The 17,930-nt window shown below is 39.3% G+C and overlaps 1 protein-coding gene across 4 annotated transcripts in view; it reads left to right on the top strand.

Annotated features, from left to right (window-relative positions):
• Nucleotides 1-17,930, top strand: part of UBAC2 (UBA domain containing 2) — an 87,236-nt gene that overhangs the window by 56,530 nt on the left and 12,776 nt on the right. For all 4 annotated transcript variants that reach the window (XM_015851527.3, XM_085535853.1, XM_085535873.1 and 1 more), the window contains 3 exons: nucleotides 1,764-1,887; nucleotides 3,724-3,771; nucleotides 13,411-13,656. In XM_015851527.3, the coding sequence (XP_015707013.2) occupies nucleotides 1,764-1,887; nucleotides 3,724-3,771; nucleotides 13,411-13,656 (418 nt within the window). The remainder of the gene's footprint in view (nucleotides 1-1,763; nucleotides 1,888-3,723; nucleotides 3,772-13,410; nucleotides 13,657-17,930) is intronic.

Here is a 17,930-nt window from a genome sequence, read left to right as displayed (position 1 = left end):
AGGTAATTTGGTAAGAAAATAAAGAATCACATTCTGTAGACAGAAATAATTTATCCTGACTTTTCTAAGAGCAGAAAAGTTCTCTTTGTTTTTCTTCTCTCTTTGCTTATAAATCCTAATTTTCTTTGGCGAATTTTGTCAGCAATGGAAGCAGTTCAAATGAAGAGTTATTTTTTATGTGACAATCATGTAGCTGTATCTATCAACCCTACAGCTTAAATAATGTGGATGCATTTTAAGAATGTGTTATGTGTGTTTGTACAGGTGCTCTCAGTTTATGTAAGGGGGATCCTCTGTACATTGTACATCCTTCAGTAGTTCCTGAGTTTGTGTCCTTCATACATCCACATGTACTTGACCTTATCTGAAACTAATGATACTGAAAATGTTTCTATTGTCCTTTATCTAAACAACATTTAAGTCCTCAGAGGGTGAGGTTTTCAGCAAGCTGAATTTCAAATACAGCAATCAAAATGATAACAAATTATTCTTAAGCCACTGCCCATTAAATGAGATATTTGAAATGTCTACTTAATCATTAGGCTTTCTTTGTAGCTGAGGGTGTTGTATTTGTCAGTTATCCAGGAAATGAAAGTTTTAATATTCAGACCATCGTTTCACATAGCATTACGCCTATTGGTAGCTCCCCTGGAAGGGAAATGGATTTCTGAGCGAACACTTCAGGTTTTTTGTATCCTGATTTATGCTGTGTGTGTGGAAATCCCATAGAGAGTAATAAGACCCCTGTCCTGTAAAGGTCTTTGGAAACTGTAAGTCTTGAAGCTTTTGATAAACTGGTAATTGATGTAAAATTCTGCTTTGATCCTGGTTCTGTCGGTGAGGAGCCAGCTGGGATGGACGTGTGCTTTGCAGAGCCCCTCAGCCCAGCTGTTGGCTGGAGCTCAATGCCTGTGGATGCACCAGGGAACATTACCAGGACTGCTCAGATATGAGGGGATGGGGGGGACTTCAGCTGGACAGGATCTTTGTTTTCAGGATGTAGTAACCTGGGCAGGGCAGGATTCTGGCAAACCTGTGCAAACAGTGCTTTGAGTTGGAGGATGTTTGGTTACAGCAAAGGGCTAAGCTCTGTGGGAGGTAGGGAAAAGGTCTGAAGTGAGGGCTGATAATGTCTTGCTTACAGATGTGCCAGCTGCCTATTAGAATCTAGAAGCATTTTCCTTCACTGACCTTTTTTTTCCCATCTCCATCATAGATGTTTCTGGGGTCACAGGTGTCGCTGGCAAAATGGAAGTTAAATCAAGCTGTTGATTATCCTATTTTAGATGTTGCATTCTGTTTTCAGTACTGTAACACCTTAAAGCTGGGTGAATAATGGGAGATCAACTTCATATGTGATATACTCATATTTAATCCTTTTGCCCAGATCAAATACATTTTGTTCTGATGCAAAAGACTTTTTGTGGGCTGCATTTTATAGAAACAATCAGCTATTAAAGCAAAAATGTTGCCTTCTCTGCTGCCTCTTCTCCTGAATACTTGGAAATCAGATGCTTTCTATCACCTGTTTCTTCTTGGAAAGCTTATTTACCAAAGAGTAATAGTAGGTTATTTGGTAGTGAATGTGTTATCCTGAATGCCACAGATTACCGAGTCACCAGTTCCCAAGCAAGACCCTTCTTTGCAAGGCGGTGTTATATTTGTGTTCATCATGTGCACAGGGTTAATTACATTTTGTTACATTACAAATTATATACTGTTATCACTCGTGTTATTAACCATCTTTGTCTTTCTATTTGCAGCTTGGGTCCTGTCTTTGCTCTATTTGTACCGTTCTATTGCTCCATTCCAAGAGTGCAGGTGACACAAGTACTAGGCTATTTTTCTATTACAAACAAGACATTGGTCTATATACTGGGTTTACAGGTATGGTATGTACTTACTTGTTCATCTTTTAGTGACTTAATAGCAGTTAGTATTTCTGTATGTGTAATTTTGGTGCTTCCACATGCATGATTATGTCTAGACAGTGTTTTCCATGAACTATAACACTGAACAATATATTCTGACATATATTTTGGGCTGAAGTAGTGGGCAGATTATCTGCTATTCCACTGTTATCAGTCTTGATTGTCATGCATAGGAAAACATAATATTAAAGTTCTGTAAATTTGAGGGGGATTCAATGAAATGAGCCAGGTGAAAACAGGTCCTGGTACAAAACGCACGTGTATTTTTCACCTTTTTAATCTGCTTGCATTTATGTTTTTATTTTTGTCTTGTCTGATATTGCTCAAGCAGAGCTGTAGATAGAGTACAGTATTTGCTATGGTTAAGACTGTTAGTAATTAACCAAGGATTTGGTTGAATTACACTTTTATATAAATTTGCTATTTTTATGCCAAGCATTGCCTTGTAACAGATAATTTAATGTAACATATTGCACAGCACTTTCAAGTAGTGTTCTGTTAAATGTGAATGGAAAGATACAGGCACCTGGTTCAGAAATATGTTAGTAAGCCCCCAATGGCCTAGAAATGACTGTAATGTCATGATCTGAATTATGAATCAAGAGGTGTGTGAAATTATGAGAAACTGTACTCATTTTTATATATTCCAGGGACTCAAAAATAGCTCTAAAACTAGCAGTGGAAAGCACCATAATTACACAATATGGTACAGAGTATTTTAGAATGAGCGGTCAGTTTCAGAACTGTGGTTCCTGCTCTGCTTGAGCGTGTCATTCACCTGCATTGCTGTTCAACCTTTGGATTCTGTTGATTTCTGCTCCAGCACCCTGTTTTCTTGATCCATATTGTTTCCTCTCTCCCAAAACTCTCTACACCGCTATTACTCCAATCCCTGTGAAAACAGTGATACTGTCTGAGCTCTTTTCCACTGTGTCCCTTGCCTCTTGCTTTCACACATACAAGACCACGTACTCATCACCGCATCTTCACAGGGTCTTTCCCTCTTTCATGCAGAACTATCACTGCCGTCACACAGAGGTCAAAGGAAACTCATTGGCTTCTCCTCATTTGTAAACTCTGCCCTTATCTCAAGTCACTCTTTCCGTAGTAAGCCTAGAGAAGTGTTCTCACAATTCAGGCAGCATCTCACAGAGCTATTTTAGTAATCAGTATCAGTCTAATTTTCAGCCTGTTTTCCCAACTAAGAATAACCTTCTCCAGGTGATGAGTCACGTACACTTTACTAGAAAGGGTGGGCCACCCTGTTGGCGTATCTAGATATTTTTCTTTTAAATTCACTTTGACCAGTTTCTGTGATTTCATGCCTGTAAGTATGTCATGGGGTGAGCACTTTAGTTCTTTAATTTTGATGCTCATGCTTCATCGCTCTGTGGCTGAATGTCTAAGAGCTTCACTTGCACTGCCCAGCCTAGAACTCTTCTCCTTCTGCTGCTGAGTCATTTCCTTTGCTTCAGTCTGTCTTTCAGACTTGTTTTTCTGTGCAGCCTATAACTGACATCCTGTTATACTTAGTATGCTGTATGAAAATAAAATGTATTGTTCTATAGAAGAAGAACAATTGCTGAATCCCTGTGGGTTTTTCTTTTTTTTTTCCCAGTTCTACTTTTGGAATGTATATTTCTTAACTTTAAACATAATTTTCACAGAAATAAATATATGACTTTCCCCATTGTCATGATAGGTATGTAGCCTATATAATGTTGTAGGTAGTAGCTCAGGAAACATCAGCTATGTAAAATGAAAATCTTTAATTGCTACTCTTACCTTCTAGCTCTTAACGTCTGGTTCCTACATCTGGATTTTAGCCTTAAGTGGATTGGTAAGTCTTGCTATTTTGAAAATCGTGTCATCTAAAACACTGTGTTATATGTACAATCAGTGCAGTGCATTTGGACTCAGAGGAGAGCTGCAATTGCTAAGGAATGTTTTTGATTATAACAGTAAATAGAGAATTTGTCTTCAACTTCAAAAGTGTGAAGCACTGACTGGCTGGTGATAAACTGATATACAACAAAAGAGGTGGGTAGTATTTGCAGTTTACCAGTGTTATCTGAGCCCTTAATTAAATTTACTGTCTCAGTCCTAGACCCAAAGATATAAAATAAACTTTTGTGGAAACGTGGTATAAATTTTGTGGTATAAATACCCATTACAGTACTGTTTGCTTGTATACTTTACCCTGATGTTCATACTTTTTTAGCAGGCCCAAGTTTATTCCAGAAAGCAACTTCTGACTTTTTACTGGTGGGATTTCATGTTTTGTTCCCCTCCTAGAACACATGCATATAGCCATTTCATACTGTGACAAAGGCAGTAGGAGTGGGAAATCACTTTATTTGTGTCATTCAGATAAAGTTGATGTGGTCTATCTTTTTCCTTTCTGACTCTGTTCTTAGTATTAAAGCATTTACTGCTAAAACACATTGTACTGACTTTTTGAGATTGTTAAATGCTGATAAGCTTTTTGAAAAAAAAAAACAAAAAACAACAAACAGATTAGGAGCTCTGCCTTTGATTTATTGACTCAAAATGCTGTTTGCTTTTCAAGCAGTGAAACTGCCTCCTCTTCCAAAGAAGATCTTTTTGTAAGAACGTGTAGTGACAGGACAAGGGGAAAGGGTTTTAAACTGGAAGAGGGTAGAGTTAGGCTAGATATTAGGAAGAAATTCTTTATCATGAGGGTGGTGAGACACTGGAACAGGTTACCCAGTGAGGCTGTGGATCCCCTCTCCCTGGAAGCATTCAGGGCCAGGCTGGATGGGGCTTTGAGCAACCTGGTATAGGATGTGTCCCTACCTATAGCAGGGGGTTGGAACTGGATGATCTTAAAATGTCCCTTCCAACCCAAACCATTCTATGATTCTGTGATTATTAGATTGGTGAAGTCTTACAAATAACTCAAATTCTACCCTTGCTTTTAGAATCTACTGATTTAGGTATACTTGGAGTTAAATGTCTGTGAATATGTCACATATTGCTACTATTAATTTAGTGCTTTGGTCTCTTACCATTTTTGTATACTCCAAATGCTCTGTGAGCTAGAAGAAGGACTGACATGAATGATGGAGATGTACATGGTTTAGTCTGCTCAGCAGTATGGTCTCACCGTAAATATAGATGAAAACAGCATAACAAACAAACCAGAATTCCTCTCCTGGAGACCATCACATTCCTCTGAGCCCAACTGAGAATCTGTGACTTCCTCCAAACGCTCTACCCTTCCTGTTACTCTTCTAGCTCTTTTAATAGCCCTTCCTTTTGAACAGGTGTTCGTTATGGAGGAAAGGAAAGGAGGGGAAAAGAAAAGGAAAGGCATTTCAACCCCCTCTTTCCTGGTAATAGGAACTGTGTGTATACTTGGTTATACAGACTTTGAAAGAATGGATCAAGCATTTTTTTTCATTCCAGTTCTTATTTAATTGCCTTTTAATGTACAGTTTTAGTCAGCTGTATCATGCAGCCCTCTTAGGATTCTTTTTCATGAATGACCATTTTTTAATTGCAGGTTGACAGTATGTTCTACGTAGGTATAAGCCCTCAGGAATAAACTGAGCTTTCCGTGTGTCACAAGAGGGCTTTAAAAAGATATTTAAAGTTTCATATTACTTCAGTCAGGATGAATTAAGTCATCATCCTGCTCTTTTCAGTCTCAGTTTTTTTTTTCTGCAATGAGCAGATATCTGCACTCTGCCATAATAAGTGCTCATAAGTAACAAGTGCTGCAGTTTGAAAAAAAAAAGGTTCATGTTATGAATTTCAGCCATTCTTACACAGCATATCTATCATATTTTTGTGAATAGGAAGTCTCATTTTCTCATCTGTTAGTGATGATAATTTGACATCTCTTGAGAAAACAGATAAAGGAGTTTCCTAGTTTATAGGATAAGGGCTGTTTCCTAGTATATTAAGTAGTCTGAAGAGGAATGTGAAACTCTTTAAGGGCACCTTTTAGCACTATAAGTGTAGATTCTAAGTAACACTTATACGTGTACAACTACAGAACTGCTTGGGTTGTTGGGTCAGTGTTAAGTCATTCCAGCTACCTGTGTATATTTGTAATTGATACTGCTATTGGCATTATCTAGCATACTAATTAAATTTCCACGTTCTTGGAGAACAGGCTTAGCAAATACACAAATACCAAGTCAGCTAGATGTGAAATGTAGTCACTACTTCCCTGCTAGTTAGACTAGCAGGGATATATCATGGATATTTTTCTAAAGACCACTTATGCATGCATGTGACTGAATGTACGCAATGCTGTTCTGTCATTTAGCTTTCACTGCACTTCTGCCTATCTGGAATATTAAAATGGACTGTGCCTGCATGATCTCTGAATTATTTTCAGTTTACCACTTTCTCCTCAGGATGTTCCCATTTTCAGTTCATTGTAATTCTCACTTTGTATATTTTTAACACACAACGAATGTTCTTAAATGAGACCTGGCTTTTTGGTTACAAGACGTGGCACCACAGCTTTCTGCATTCATCCTTGCTAATGCTCTTCTCTATAAATGTCAGGATGTAAAAGAATGGCGTGAGTTCATGTTTTCTGTGGTTTTGAGGGATCCATCACATTTAGAAAATGTTTTTGTGTGTGTTTGCGTATGTATATGACTGTAGCCATATGACAGGTAGGCACTGTTGTAACATGCCTGGTGATAGGGAATTTTAGAGTACATATTTGGTGTTATCAGAAGACAGAAGTTGTGTTGTGGCTGTCTTTGACGTAAGATGTGTCTTCCTAGGTCACTAACTTTGAATCAGCGTATGAATATGCTGTTCGAGTCAACCTTTTACTCTCCAGATGAAATTGTAGTACCTCTTAATTTCCATTCTTTCAGAATGCCATTGTGGCCCTAGTAGTTTCCATTGCTGGTATATATATAGTGTTTATTTACAATAAATAAATAAATAAAATAGTATACTGTGAACAAATTCACGTATCTTGAATATTCACATATATAATAGGTAACCCGCATTGTTAGTTTTCTTCTTGTTTATGGCTCTAACTTAGTTTCTTGCAGTTTTCTTTGCCAGGTATATACCATGCTTGGATCATATAGTCCAGATTTGTTTCTTATAATAAGTCTTCTTAATGTCATAAAACTAGGGAGCTTCAGTTGAGAGGTGCAGGTATATCTTGAAAATCAGATGCAGCCTTATTCCATTTCACTTGAACCCAGAAGTTCTGTAATCATTAGCTGATTACAGAAGTGTTTCCCTGCAGTGCGTATCATTTAGTTTAGTGAAGATCAGAAAAAAGTTGACTTTTTGTTCCTTAAATCAATTGAAACAGCTTAGAAAACAGCATCCATTTGAATGTTGTACTGGATACATACACATACACTTAATGTAAGTTAAAAAATTAACTTTGTAACTTAAAAAATAGTCCCCAGGTCCTCATCTTATGTTTCTCATTGGAATAATTTTGCAGGAATGAAATATGACATTGTGTTTTGTCAGGTTGTAGTTCTCGGATGGTTTGAAAAGTTGCACTGAGGTTGACATCTAGTCCAACCCTCCAAATGAGGCAGTCAGCTACAGTAGGTTGTTCAGCACCGTGTCTCATTAGATTTTGAGTATTTCCAAGGAAGAAAATTCCACAGCCTTTCCAAACGACTTGTTCTATTTTTTTACCATTTTCACAGTAAAAAAAAAAAAAGTTTTTTTTTTCTTGTGTTCTGATGAAATTTCATGGACTTTAATTTGTAACCATTGCCTCTTGTTCTATCACTGAGCACTACTGAGAAGAAAATGGCTCCCTGTCTTCATTCCCTACCTTCAGGCTTTTGTATTCATGGATAAAATCTCCTGTGTCTTTTCTTGTCCAAGACAAGCTGTCCCAGCTCTCTCAGCCTCTTATCCTGTAAAAGACACTCCGATTTCCTAATCGTCATCCTGGACCTGTGCTGGACTTGCTCCAGCCAGTCTGTATCTTCCTTGTACTTAGGGCTACAGTACTGGGCTTAGTATTCCAGATGCATCCTCATCAGAGCTGAGAAGAGAGAGGAAAGATCAGTTCCCTTGACCTGCTGGCAGCAGTTCAGGAAGTTCAGCAGTAGAGCAAGAGGGATTAGGAAATGAGGAAGAAGCATTGTCTGTCTGTTTGTGCTAAATTCTGAACAGGTACAAATATTTATGTATCTAGCTAGATTCGCTGAATCCCACTCAAAACTAACCTGAGGTGGCTGCATTTAGGCAATGGTTGATATTCAGTTGAATGACCATAGGTGACTGACTTTGAGATGTGATCTGCTCACTTTTTTGACTTGATCTCCTTTGTGGTGGGAGCTTAGACACCTTGCTCATGTCTGCACAGCTGGCTGACACATGTACTCCTACATCAGGTAAAGCATCTGAAAAGAAAAATAACTGGTTAATCTGTCATACAGGGGATCTGAGTGTGAAAGTGAGGTCATATTTGTTTGTGGAGGAGGGTATGCAGATTCTTCCAGAAGGAGAAAGTATTGGGAAAGGAGAGGAGAAGGTAGTGTCATAAGATACTCTATTTTATCTGTGACTCTGAGATCCTGTAGAAAATAGATTTTTGCTTTCAGTGTGAAGTTTTCACTTTCTCTCTAAGATCCAAGGAAGAATTTGCGTGCATGATGTCTGGTCCACATTGCCAGTTGTGCCAGTTGGTTCAGGAGGTGGCATACTGCTTCCTGAACCTTTCTTAGCTGTGCACTTACGTGACTACAGTGCTGCAGTTAGCTCAGGATGAGGTGAGCTGTGTCCTAGAAGCACCTGCTTCTTCACTGGTTTGACAGGGAATCCCTGGGAGTTGTTCAGTTGAGTTTGTATTTTGAAGACTTCTGCTGTAGAATGAGACATATCTCAGCAGCTTCTATTTCTCTTTGTCAACTATAAGGCCAGCTTTAAATTACTAACTCATATGTAGACTTCTAAATTGTAGATATCTGCATTGAGGCATTGACAACCTTTTAACAGGAACATTAAAAAAAAAAATAAAATCAAATCATGGAATCACAGAATCATAGAGTTACTCAGGTTCGAAAAGACCTCAAAGGTCATCAGGTCCAACTGCAGCCTAACCATAGTACCCTAACTCTAACAACCCTCTGCCAAATCATATCCCTGAGCACCACATCCAAATGGCTCTTAAACACATCCAGGGATGGTGACTCAACCACCTCCCTGGGGAGCCTATTCCAGTGTTTAACTACCCTTTCTGTAAAGAAGTGTTTCCTAACGTCCAACCTAAACTTACCATGGCGCAACTTGAGGCCATTTCCCCTCTTCCTGTCACCTGTCACCAGTGAGAAGAGACCTGCCCCGCTTTCACTGTAAGCACCTTTCAGATACTGGAAGAGAGCAATAACGTCTCCCCTCAGCCTCCTCTTCCCCAGACTAAACAGCCCCAGATCCCTCAGCCTCTCATAGCCTCATAGGGCTGATTTTCCAAGCCCTTCACAAGCCTCGTTGCCCTTCTCTGGGTTTTTAACAGTATGATTTATCTTGCCTGTAGAACAGTAGCAGTGACACAAGGAGAAAAGTACTAGTTAGGATAGGTATACTGTGCTGAAACAGCAGTACATCTTTGCCTGCACATACTGAAAAAGTGTTTTGAGAAGTTACAGTGATTGTGCTTGGCCCTGAAGGTAAATAATTCTGTCAAGCTGTAACCATTATGCAAAATAATTTTTCATATAATTTTGATACCAATCTGCCTTCCTTTTCTCTGTTGGATTTGCTCTTTGATTTCAATCAAGTAAAGAATTTAAAACATCTCATTTAGTAACGGTGCATGTGTGTCTTTGTCTTGTAAAATCTTGGAGAGCTTCCGTGTTTGGTCTGCCTAATGAAAAAGAGAAACTACAGCTACTTCCTTTTTCTTAAAAATGTCTCTTTGGAGAGACGTGAGGGAAGGGGAGAGGAAGTTGACCTTCCTTATTGGGATGGAAAGAGAATGACTAAGGTACATTTTATGTTGCTAGCCAAAAATTCTCCATTTTTTTAGTGCAAACTTAACCGCCACATCTTCCCTTGCTAACTTTCTAGAGCCTATAACACTCTGGATGACCGTCTGTTTGGGGAAAGTAGCTCTTTAACCTGATGTACAGTGTTCAAATCAAGATACAGCTATATCATCTTACATTCACTGAATAAACAAAGCTGTTTATTTAGACCTTAAATACCAGAAATACACTACATCCATGAGAAAAGCTGTCATAAGAAGGAACTTTACACTTCATCAAAGCTTTTTTTTTTCTCTTTTTTTAAATGACACAAAGTTCTGCATATGAACCAGCTAAAAAAGAAGTTCCTTGGAAATAGCTGACATTAAGATGAATATGTGACACTAAACCAGACTGAATCACAAGATGTATTTTAACTATGGGTGCCTCCATTTAGGGTTTATTGGAAGTGTGTAAATAGGTATCTCTTCATCACTACGTGAAACTTCTTGTAAATTGCATGAAGCTGAGCACAGTATTTGAAGTTTTTACATTTACATCTAATAGCTTTACAATTGGAGTAGTAAATCGAGGGAAAGAGGAGTGGGAGTGACTCTTGAGGTCCTGGCAAATAAGAAGGTAACGAGATGGATGTAGGCCTTGTACACATAGTGCCTTTCGCAGCTGAATCTGTCCTTCCATCTGTTTTTACTTACGAAGAGTTGCAGTCTTGCAATTGCTCTGCACAGTTATTAGCCTACAGTATGTTTCTTGGCAACTATTTGTAGAAGATAAACAGATAAACAGATCTGTCTTCTTCCTTCACCAGGTTTGTTTTATTTCAGGTTTTCCTCTGAGCTTTATATTGTCAGATTTCTTGATCTTCTACTCTGTGAGCACAGAAGATCCCCTCTTTGGGGTACGCAATGAGTTTCTGACTGAGACAGGACAAGAAAGGTCCGAAATGTTAGTCTGCTGTTGGAGAGAGTGAGGAGAGAGAAGACAGACCTCTGCACCTGGTTCTGCATTGGCCATAAACCAGCCATGCTACTCCAGTGAGCTCAGTAAATCTGGGAAGGGAGATAGGAGACGTGTGTATAAGTCTCACACTTAGTATGTTCCATCTTAGTGTCTTACCTAAAATTTAGGCTCATAAAGCCTTTTCTTCAGATTAAATTCTCGATTGACTATCTATCTCTACTTAGAAAAATATGAAAATATACATTTCTACTTCTGAGAGAAGCAATTCCCAAAGTACTGGCACAAAGACATGCTGGTGCTGTCCTGTTTGCTGCATTTTCTGTATTGAGTTGATATGGGAACTGTTTGTGGTTAACATGTTCAGACACGTGTCAAAATCTGTCATACATTCAGGGAGATGTAGATTTTCCTATCACTGCTTGCACTGTATTGTTCTCGTGACTTTCTGAACTCTTTATAGATTATGGTGCCCTGAAGCTTTAGACCTTCACAGAGGACTGTAGGTGTTCAGTGGGCAGAGATTAACTGTTGGGAGGGACATCTGAAAGAGCTGAAGGAATACTGGTGTGATGTCTGACTAAGTATTTTGAGAGTGCTTTTTCTCTCCTCTACCTTTCTTTGCAAAAATTCTGGGACCAAAGGCAGAGCCTGGCCTAATGATACAGGGTGGGAGAAAGGAAAGTACTGTGGTGGCTGCAGTGCTGCTTGTGATATTTGCATCTCTGAAATCGTCAGATGAAATTTTATGTAGATTTGCAACCAAGTTCCATAGTTCTTGCTACCTTCCTGGTAGCCATGCAATCTAGATTCTGAGTGAGGAGCCTATATGACTCCCATGGTAGCCAGTGGCTAACTTCTGAGGTACCTTCGTTGCTTGGTAGGTACCTAAAGTACTACATGCCAAAAGTAGAATCACAGAAGTGATGTGACTACTGCTCTTCTTATGTTTTCCTTGAAGACTGTACTTCTATCTTAGTTTCCAGTTGATGTGCCCCAGCTTTAGTCATGGGTTTACAGTCTTCTGGAACTGTTCCACTAGAGCTGAGGAGAGAACTGAGGTCATGAAGAAGCTTATGTTCCAGTGCCCTGTCATTCCTGGAGCCCTTTGAGAACCTTTCTTTAAATACGGACAAGTTTTGTTAAAAGCAGCCTTCACTAAGATGTGTTAGATGATGGTTTTCCTCTTGTCAAATCTCATTTAACTCCTTCATAGCATGAAAAGATAAGGGGTTGAAGGCAGTCTAAATGTTTTCTTTCTCATTTTAGAACTATGGCCTGTGTTTGGTGTTACATCCAACCCCACAAGAAGTCATAAAATATGATAGAATAAAAAGAAGATCAGTATTTCCCACAGCAGAACTCAAATTATTATTCTAAAAGTCTTGTTTTTTCACTGGATTATTAATAACAACCTTGGAAGTAATTTGAAAGCAAAGTTGCAAATGGTGTCTTGAGCTCCATCAGAAGAGGGCTGGCCAGAAGGGGCAGGAAGGTGATTGTCTATCTCTACTCTGCACTCGTGGGACCCCACCTGGAGTACACTGTGTCCAGGTCTGGAGCCCCCAGTACAAGAAAGATAGAGATCTGTTGAAGAGGGTCCAGAGGAGGGCCACTAAGATGATCAGGGGACTGGAGCACCTCCCCTACAAAGACAGGCTGAGGGAGCTGGGCTTGTTCAGTCTGGAGAAGGCTGCAGAGTGTCCTCCTTACAGCCTTTGAGTACCTAAAGGGAGCCTATAAACAGGAGGGAAGTCAACTCTTTGAAAGTTTAGATAATAGCAGGACAAGGGGAAATGGTTTTAAGTTGAAGGAAGGAAGATTTAGGTTGGATGTCAAGGTGAAGTTCTTTACTATGAGAGTGGTGCAGTGCCAACACAGGCTGCCCAGAGAGGTTGTGGATGCCTCGTCCCTGGAGGTATTCAAGGCCAGGTTGGATGGGGCCCTGGCAGCCCGGTCTAGTATTAAATGTGCAGGTTGGTGGCCCTGCCTGAGGCAGCAGTTTGGAGATTCATGATCCTTGAGGTCCCTTCCAACCCAGGGATTGATTCTATGAAAGGCAGACTAGTGAGGTGACAGAAGCTGTGAGGGAGTTGTTATTTGTTAAGGAATGCTTGCAATACTTCATCATCCTCAAGGGCAGTCTCAGTCTTCTCAGGTCAACGTGCAGCATATTCTGACCATTTCCTTTACTAGAAAGCAAAATCTTATTTGAGTAAAATAAGACTGGTTTCGGGTAGAATAAACCTTTCTTAACGTGATTGAGAAACAGACACTTGGTTTGGAGTGAAATTCTCAAAAAAAAAAAAAAAAAAGAGAAAAAAAAGAGCAACTTTCTGAGTCACAGGCAGTACTGTACACAGATTTTGAAATGTAACAGTCTGTATTTGTGAGGAAGTTGGAGGTAAAGAAATCCCCTGTTCTTGGTTCTTGACCGGAGACTCTGGGTACAAACATTAAAATGTACATTTAAAATAGAAAGGCCATCTGCAGCTAAGTAAAGTAAATCTGCTGTATTTAAAGGGTTTGTTTTTTTAACGTTTCATTTTTGCTTTTAGATTTCTGGGATTTGCTACAATAGCAGTATATTACAAGTTCATCGAATTCTTTGTGTACCCAGCTGGGTAGCAAAGATATTTTCCTGGACTCTTGAACCAATCTTCTCATCTGCGGAACCAACAAATGAAATCCGAGTGGGAATGGGAGCAACAGTCGACATCCAGAGGCAGCAGAGAATGGAGCTACTGGATCGACAAATCATGATGTCTCAGGTTGCCCAAATGAGGAGACAAAGGCAGCAGCAGGTACTGATACACACTCCATAAAGATTATGTTTATGGGAAACATACGTTTTCAGTTTGTCTATTTTATGGTCCCTGCTCCTATCTTGTGAGGATATCAGTACTTCTGGCATTTCTTTCACCAAAAGTCAGCCTGAAAGGTAAAGTGCCTGCTTCTCTATGGTCTTTAGTAAGAGACGTTGGTGAAAGTTAGCAAGTTTTCTGACTGTTCTGAGTATTTCTATTGTTTGCATCCTTTTCAGAGATAACATGATAACTTTTATTTGCAGACGTACTTTGAATAAGGCTTGCGTCTTTGAGAAAGTTCTGAAATTCAATCATCTAACTCTCTTACGGAGGTCAACCACAGGAACTTTCTCTGCTGCATTTAGTGTTCATCTTATTTCCTTACCAAATGGAATAGCAGAGCCCTTTATTTTCTCTGTATTACTCAAGGCAGTGAAAGACGTTCACATACTTTCTGTTGTAAGGCAGTAAAACAAGGCAAACAGTGTCTCAATTAACTTCTTCCTATACCTTAAAAATGTACGTTGCTGCTCTATTAAACTTGGTAGGCAGTATGGGCCTTCTGTTTCTCAATCTGAGCATACATTGCTCAGAATTTTGTTTCAGCCTGATAATTTGTGATTTTTATTGAATTCTCTGCCTGAAATGCAGCTTTGTACTGATACATGAATTCTTACTACGTTTATGGTAGCTTAGCGCTTGAAGATATACCTGTGTTACCTTCAATATGTTGACAGAATTAGATGTAGGATAGCGTGAAGCTTTGGCTTTGGCCAATAACTAGAGTGTATATCTTTATTTCCTTGGAATTTGGTTTTATTCTGTTTCTTAACATTTTGATCTGAATAAATTGTTCCTCAGGTGGAAAGACTCCAATCTCTATCCCCATTAGAACATTTACCAGTTTTAATATAAGAAATGAACTAGAAATAATTCAATGTCAGTGTTCTGTTAGAAGGTGTTTTGAAGGTGTCTTTTGGGCCACAAGCTGTTGTGAAGATTCAGCTAAGTTTCTTCAAATAAGAGGAGAAAGAAATTGCCAGTTACGAAATACAATCTTTATAATATATTTTGAACTGCAAGAAGTATTAAATAAGTTCAGAACTATAAATGATAAGAGTTGATAACGTTTTCTTCTTATCCTTCTCCTTTCCTGGGATTACAAACAGGGAAGTTGGCAAAATGTCTTTTCACTCTTGTCTTCAAATAGAGGTTTTTAAATAAAATATGGAGGAGTTTAAGTAAAATAAATGAGTGTTGTTTGAGCAGCGGTGACATGGTTTACCTTAAACGTTGGTGAAACTCTTTCAAGTCTCCTACATGGCTGGTCTTTAGTGCTGCATTTTGTGATCTGATTGTGCTGCGTTGTGAAACCAGTGAGCAGAAGGCAAAGGAGTCAGTGTGTGAATGTTTCAGAAAGGTTCTTCAGAAAAGATTTGTTAGGAAAGCATTTACCAGGCTTTGTATATGACTCACAGAATTGACTGGATATCAACAAAATCATGAACAGTGCCCTTCACAAAAGTTGAGATGTAATGGTACAGAAGGACAAACAGGATAATTTCAGTCTCAATATTCAGAACTCGAAAACAGTTTTCCAGATTGTTGTAATTGTGCAATTATTTTGCTTTTAAAGGCTTACAAAGGTATAATTTGAAGACAGTGGAGTTGAACACATCACACTGCAGATGGAATTTAGGTGGTAGTCGTACCTGTGGGAGTGATGCTGGTAAAGAATGCCAGTCAGTGTCATGGGGAGGTTTTTTGTGTAACAGTAATAAAAGCTGTGAAGTGTATCAGACAAGTTATCAAATACAAATTTGAGTTACACTGCAAAAGAATATCGTACAGGTCTTTGGCATCCCAATATTCTGGCCATAGGTGAGATAAGTTAATGTTTTCTTTCCTGCTTTCCATGTTGTTTGCCAAGGAAAGGGAACCTTAACTTTCCTCTGCACGTCATCATGCAACTATTTTCTTGTTATCCCTTGGGCAGGAATTCTGTTTGTTCCTCCTTTTCCTTTACTCTTAAATTCTTCTGTTTGGGAAGAGACAATGCACTTTCCCTATGTATTGTTAGCATATAGGAAACACCAGAACATGACGTGTGGTTTTAACCTGTTGTCTTCAGGACAACCTCTTGTCCTGCACAATGTAGTAAAGTGTCCTCTGGCTGTAAAGAAGCCCCTTTCCTAAATGGACCCTTTTTGTACTAAACTCATTCTTCAGGTTCTTAAAAGAAATTCTGAAGAACGTGAGCCTAATGGTACAAAAAGAGGAAAAGCTTAAAAATAACAAGGGGAAGAAACTTTCTTAACTTGTTTATACATTAGCTCTAAAATGTAGAGGCTTATTTATTTATTTTTTTCTTTTTACATTCTTTTATCTGAAACAGAGTTTATTTTGGACGCTTTCTATAGGAAGAAAAAAACAAAACCAAAAAGAGCACAGAATGTTCTTAGAGCTTTGCCTTGCCCAGTCTTTCTCTTGCAGAAGTGTTGCCTGCAGGATGCTGAAGCAGAGAGGTGTGCGTGTGACTGCTGGACTCACAGCTTCCAGGAGCAGGTTGAGTGAGGGACACAGCTTGAGCATAAGCCAGCAGCTTCGTGACTTGATGTACATCGTTTTGATTTAGCCCTGAGATGTGCAGCGGTACTGTGTCTGATCGTGTTGTTAGAAACTGAAAAATTACCTTACGTTGCTAGTTTCGCAGGGGAGTGTGGTTACACGGTGTCTGATTTTTGTCTTGCTTTCTCGTTGCTATGGATACAGTCCTTAACCAGATGGTGGTGTGCATGTTGAAAACTTTCTGTCCTTTTTTCCCTTCCACTGATAATCCCGACAAATTCTGAACTCGTCACAGGGGATTACCAAACATCACCTCCATCCTCCATCTGAGGCAGTGAAATAAGATGTGTGCCATATGTATTCATACCCTCAAAAAATAGCTGCCTGCTATGTTTTGCTTTTTAAACCCTAGTTTCTTAATTCTTTCTTTCTCTTCTGTCAGACTTCTTATTTTTGTAATGTATCCACTTGTTTTCCCTTTTTTCCGTAAATCTGATCTCTTTCTTTCCTTTGTATCATTTTCACATTTTTATTCCTCACTGTATCATTTTTCCTCCCAAATTTTCATCTCTTCCCCTTCATTTCTATTATTTCCCATACTTTGTGTTTCCTCTTCTGCATTTTTCTTTGCTTTGGAGAAAATTCTTTCTTGTCACATCTTACCCATCAGTTGGCATTTGTACTGCATCCTGAAGGCATCGATGCAACTTCCCTTTCTCTCACTCCAAACAGGAGGTAGTTGATATCTTCAACCACTATTTTATCCTTTTGATGCGGTAATATCAATGGGACTTTTTGGTCTTTCTCTCCTGACTTTTGCATTTCTGAATCTGTCTCATTTCCCATCACTTTTCTGAAGTTTATCCTTCTGTAACCCAAATGAAAGCCCTGATGGGAAAGGGGAAGAAGTTGCTGTATGTGTGCACTGGGGTGCTAGATGGGAGCCAGCCTGACTTTCACTTCCCACTGACAAGCTTGGAGGGAGGCTGCAGATAACCAAACTATAAGTAGATGAGGGAGGAGTGCGTGCGAGGTGTTGCTGGCTGCACTGATATCACAGGGTTATAGGAAGGTTGTGGAAGATTACAGAAAAGGTGGTCAGCACCTTCTGTTGGCTATTAGATACCACTTCTCCTTTTAGAGCTCATTCCTGTGCCCATTCTGTATACGGGATTGGAGAATGAATCCTGGTCCATTCATCTTAAAAAAATGCTCTCGGTATCCTTCATTCACATTGAACATGTTGCAGACAGTGTTGCCTGCATCTTGGTTTCTCTTAACTTTCTGGTTCAGAAGAGAGTTTCACTGAGATGTTCAAGTGTCTATGATAAGCCTACAGCAATATATGAAAACCTTTTCTACCATTTCCTCTACTTTTAAGCTTTTTTGGGGGGGCAGGGGGCTGGGTCTTTTCCCTCCTGTCTTTGTTTTTCTGTTCCAACTCCTGGTACTTTTTAGTGAGGCCAGACCCCCTTTGATTCATATCTCTGATTCCCCTGCTTGCAGAGACCAGACTTCTAATGTAACAATGCTGCTTCCCCTAATTGTTCGCTCACTGGATGTCTTCCTCCTGGGACACTGGAGGGATGCTCTGTGGGGAGATTCATTGAGTGTCTTTATTGTTATGGGGCGTCTCATATCCTGAGAAATTTGCAACTTACTTATTTTGTGAGCTAAGGACCGAGGCTAGATCACTGATTTAC

This window comes from Coturnix japonica, chromosome 1, assembly GCF_054131305.1.
Source record: "Coturnix japonica strain WE chromosome 1, WE-NBRP24, whole genome shotgun sequence".
Lineage (NCBI taxonomy): Eukaryota > Metazoa > Chordata > Aves > Galliformes > Phasianidae > Coturnix > Coturnix japonica.
The sequence above is the reverse complement of the archived record's forward strand: the minus strand, read 5'-3'. Positions and strand labels throughout refer to the sequence as shown.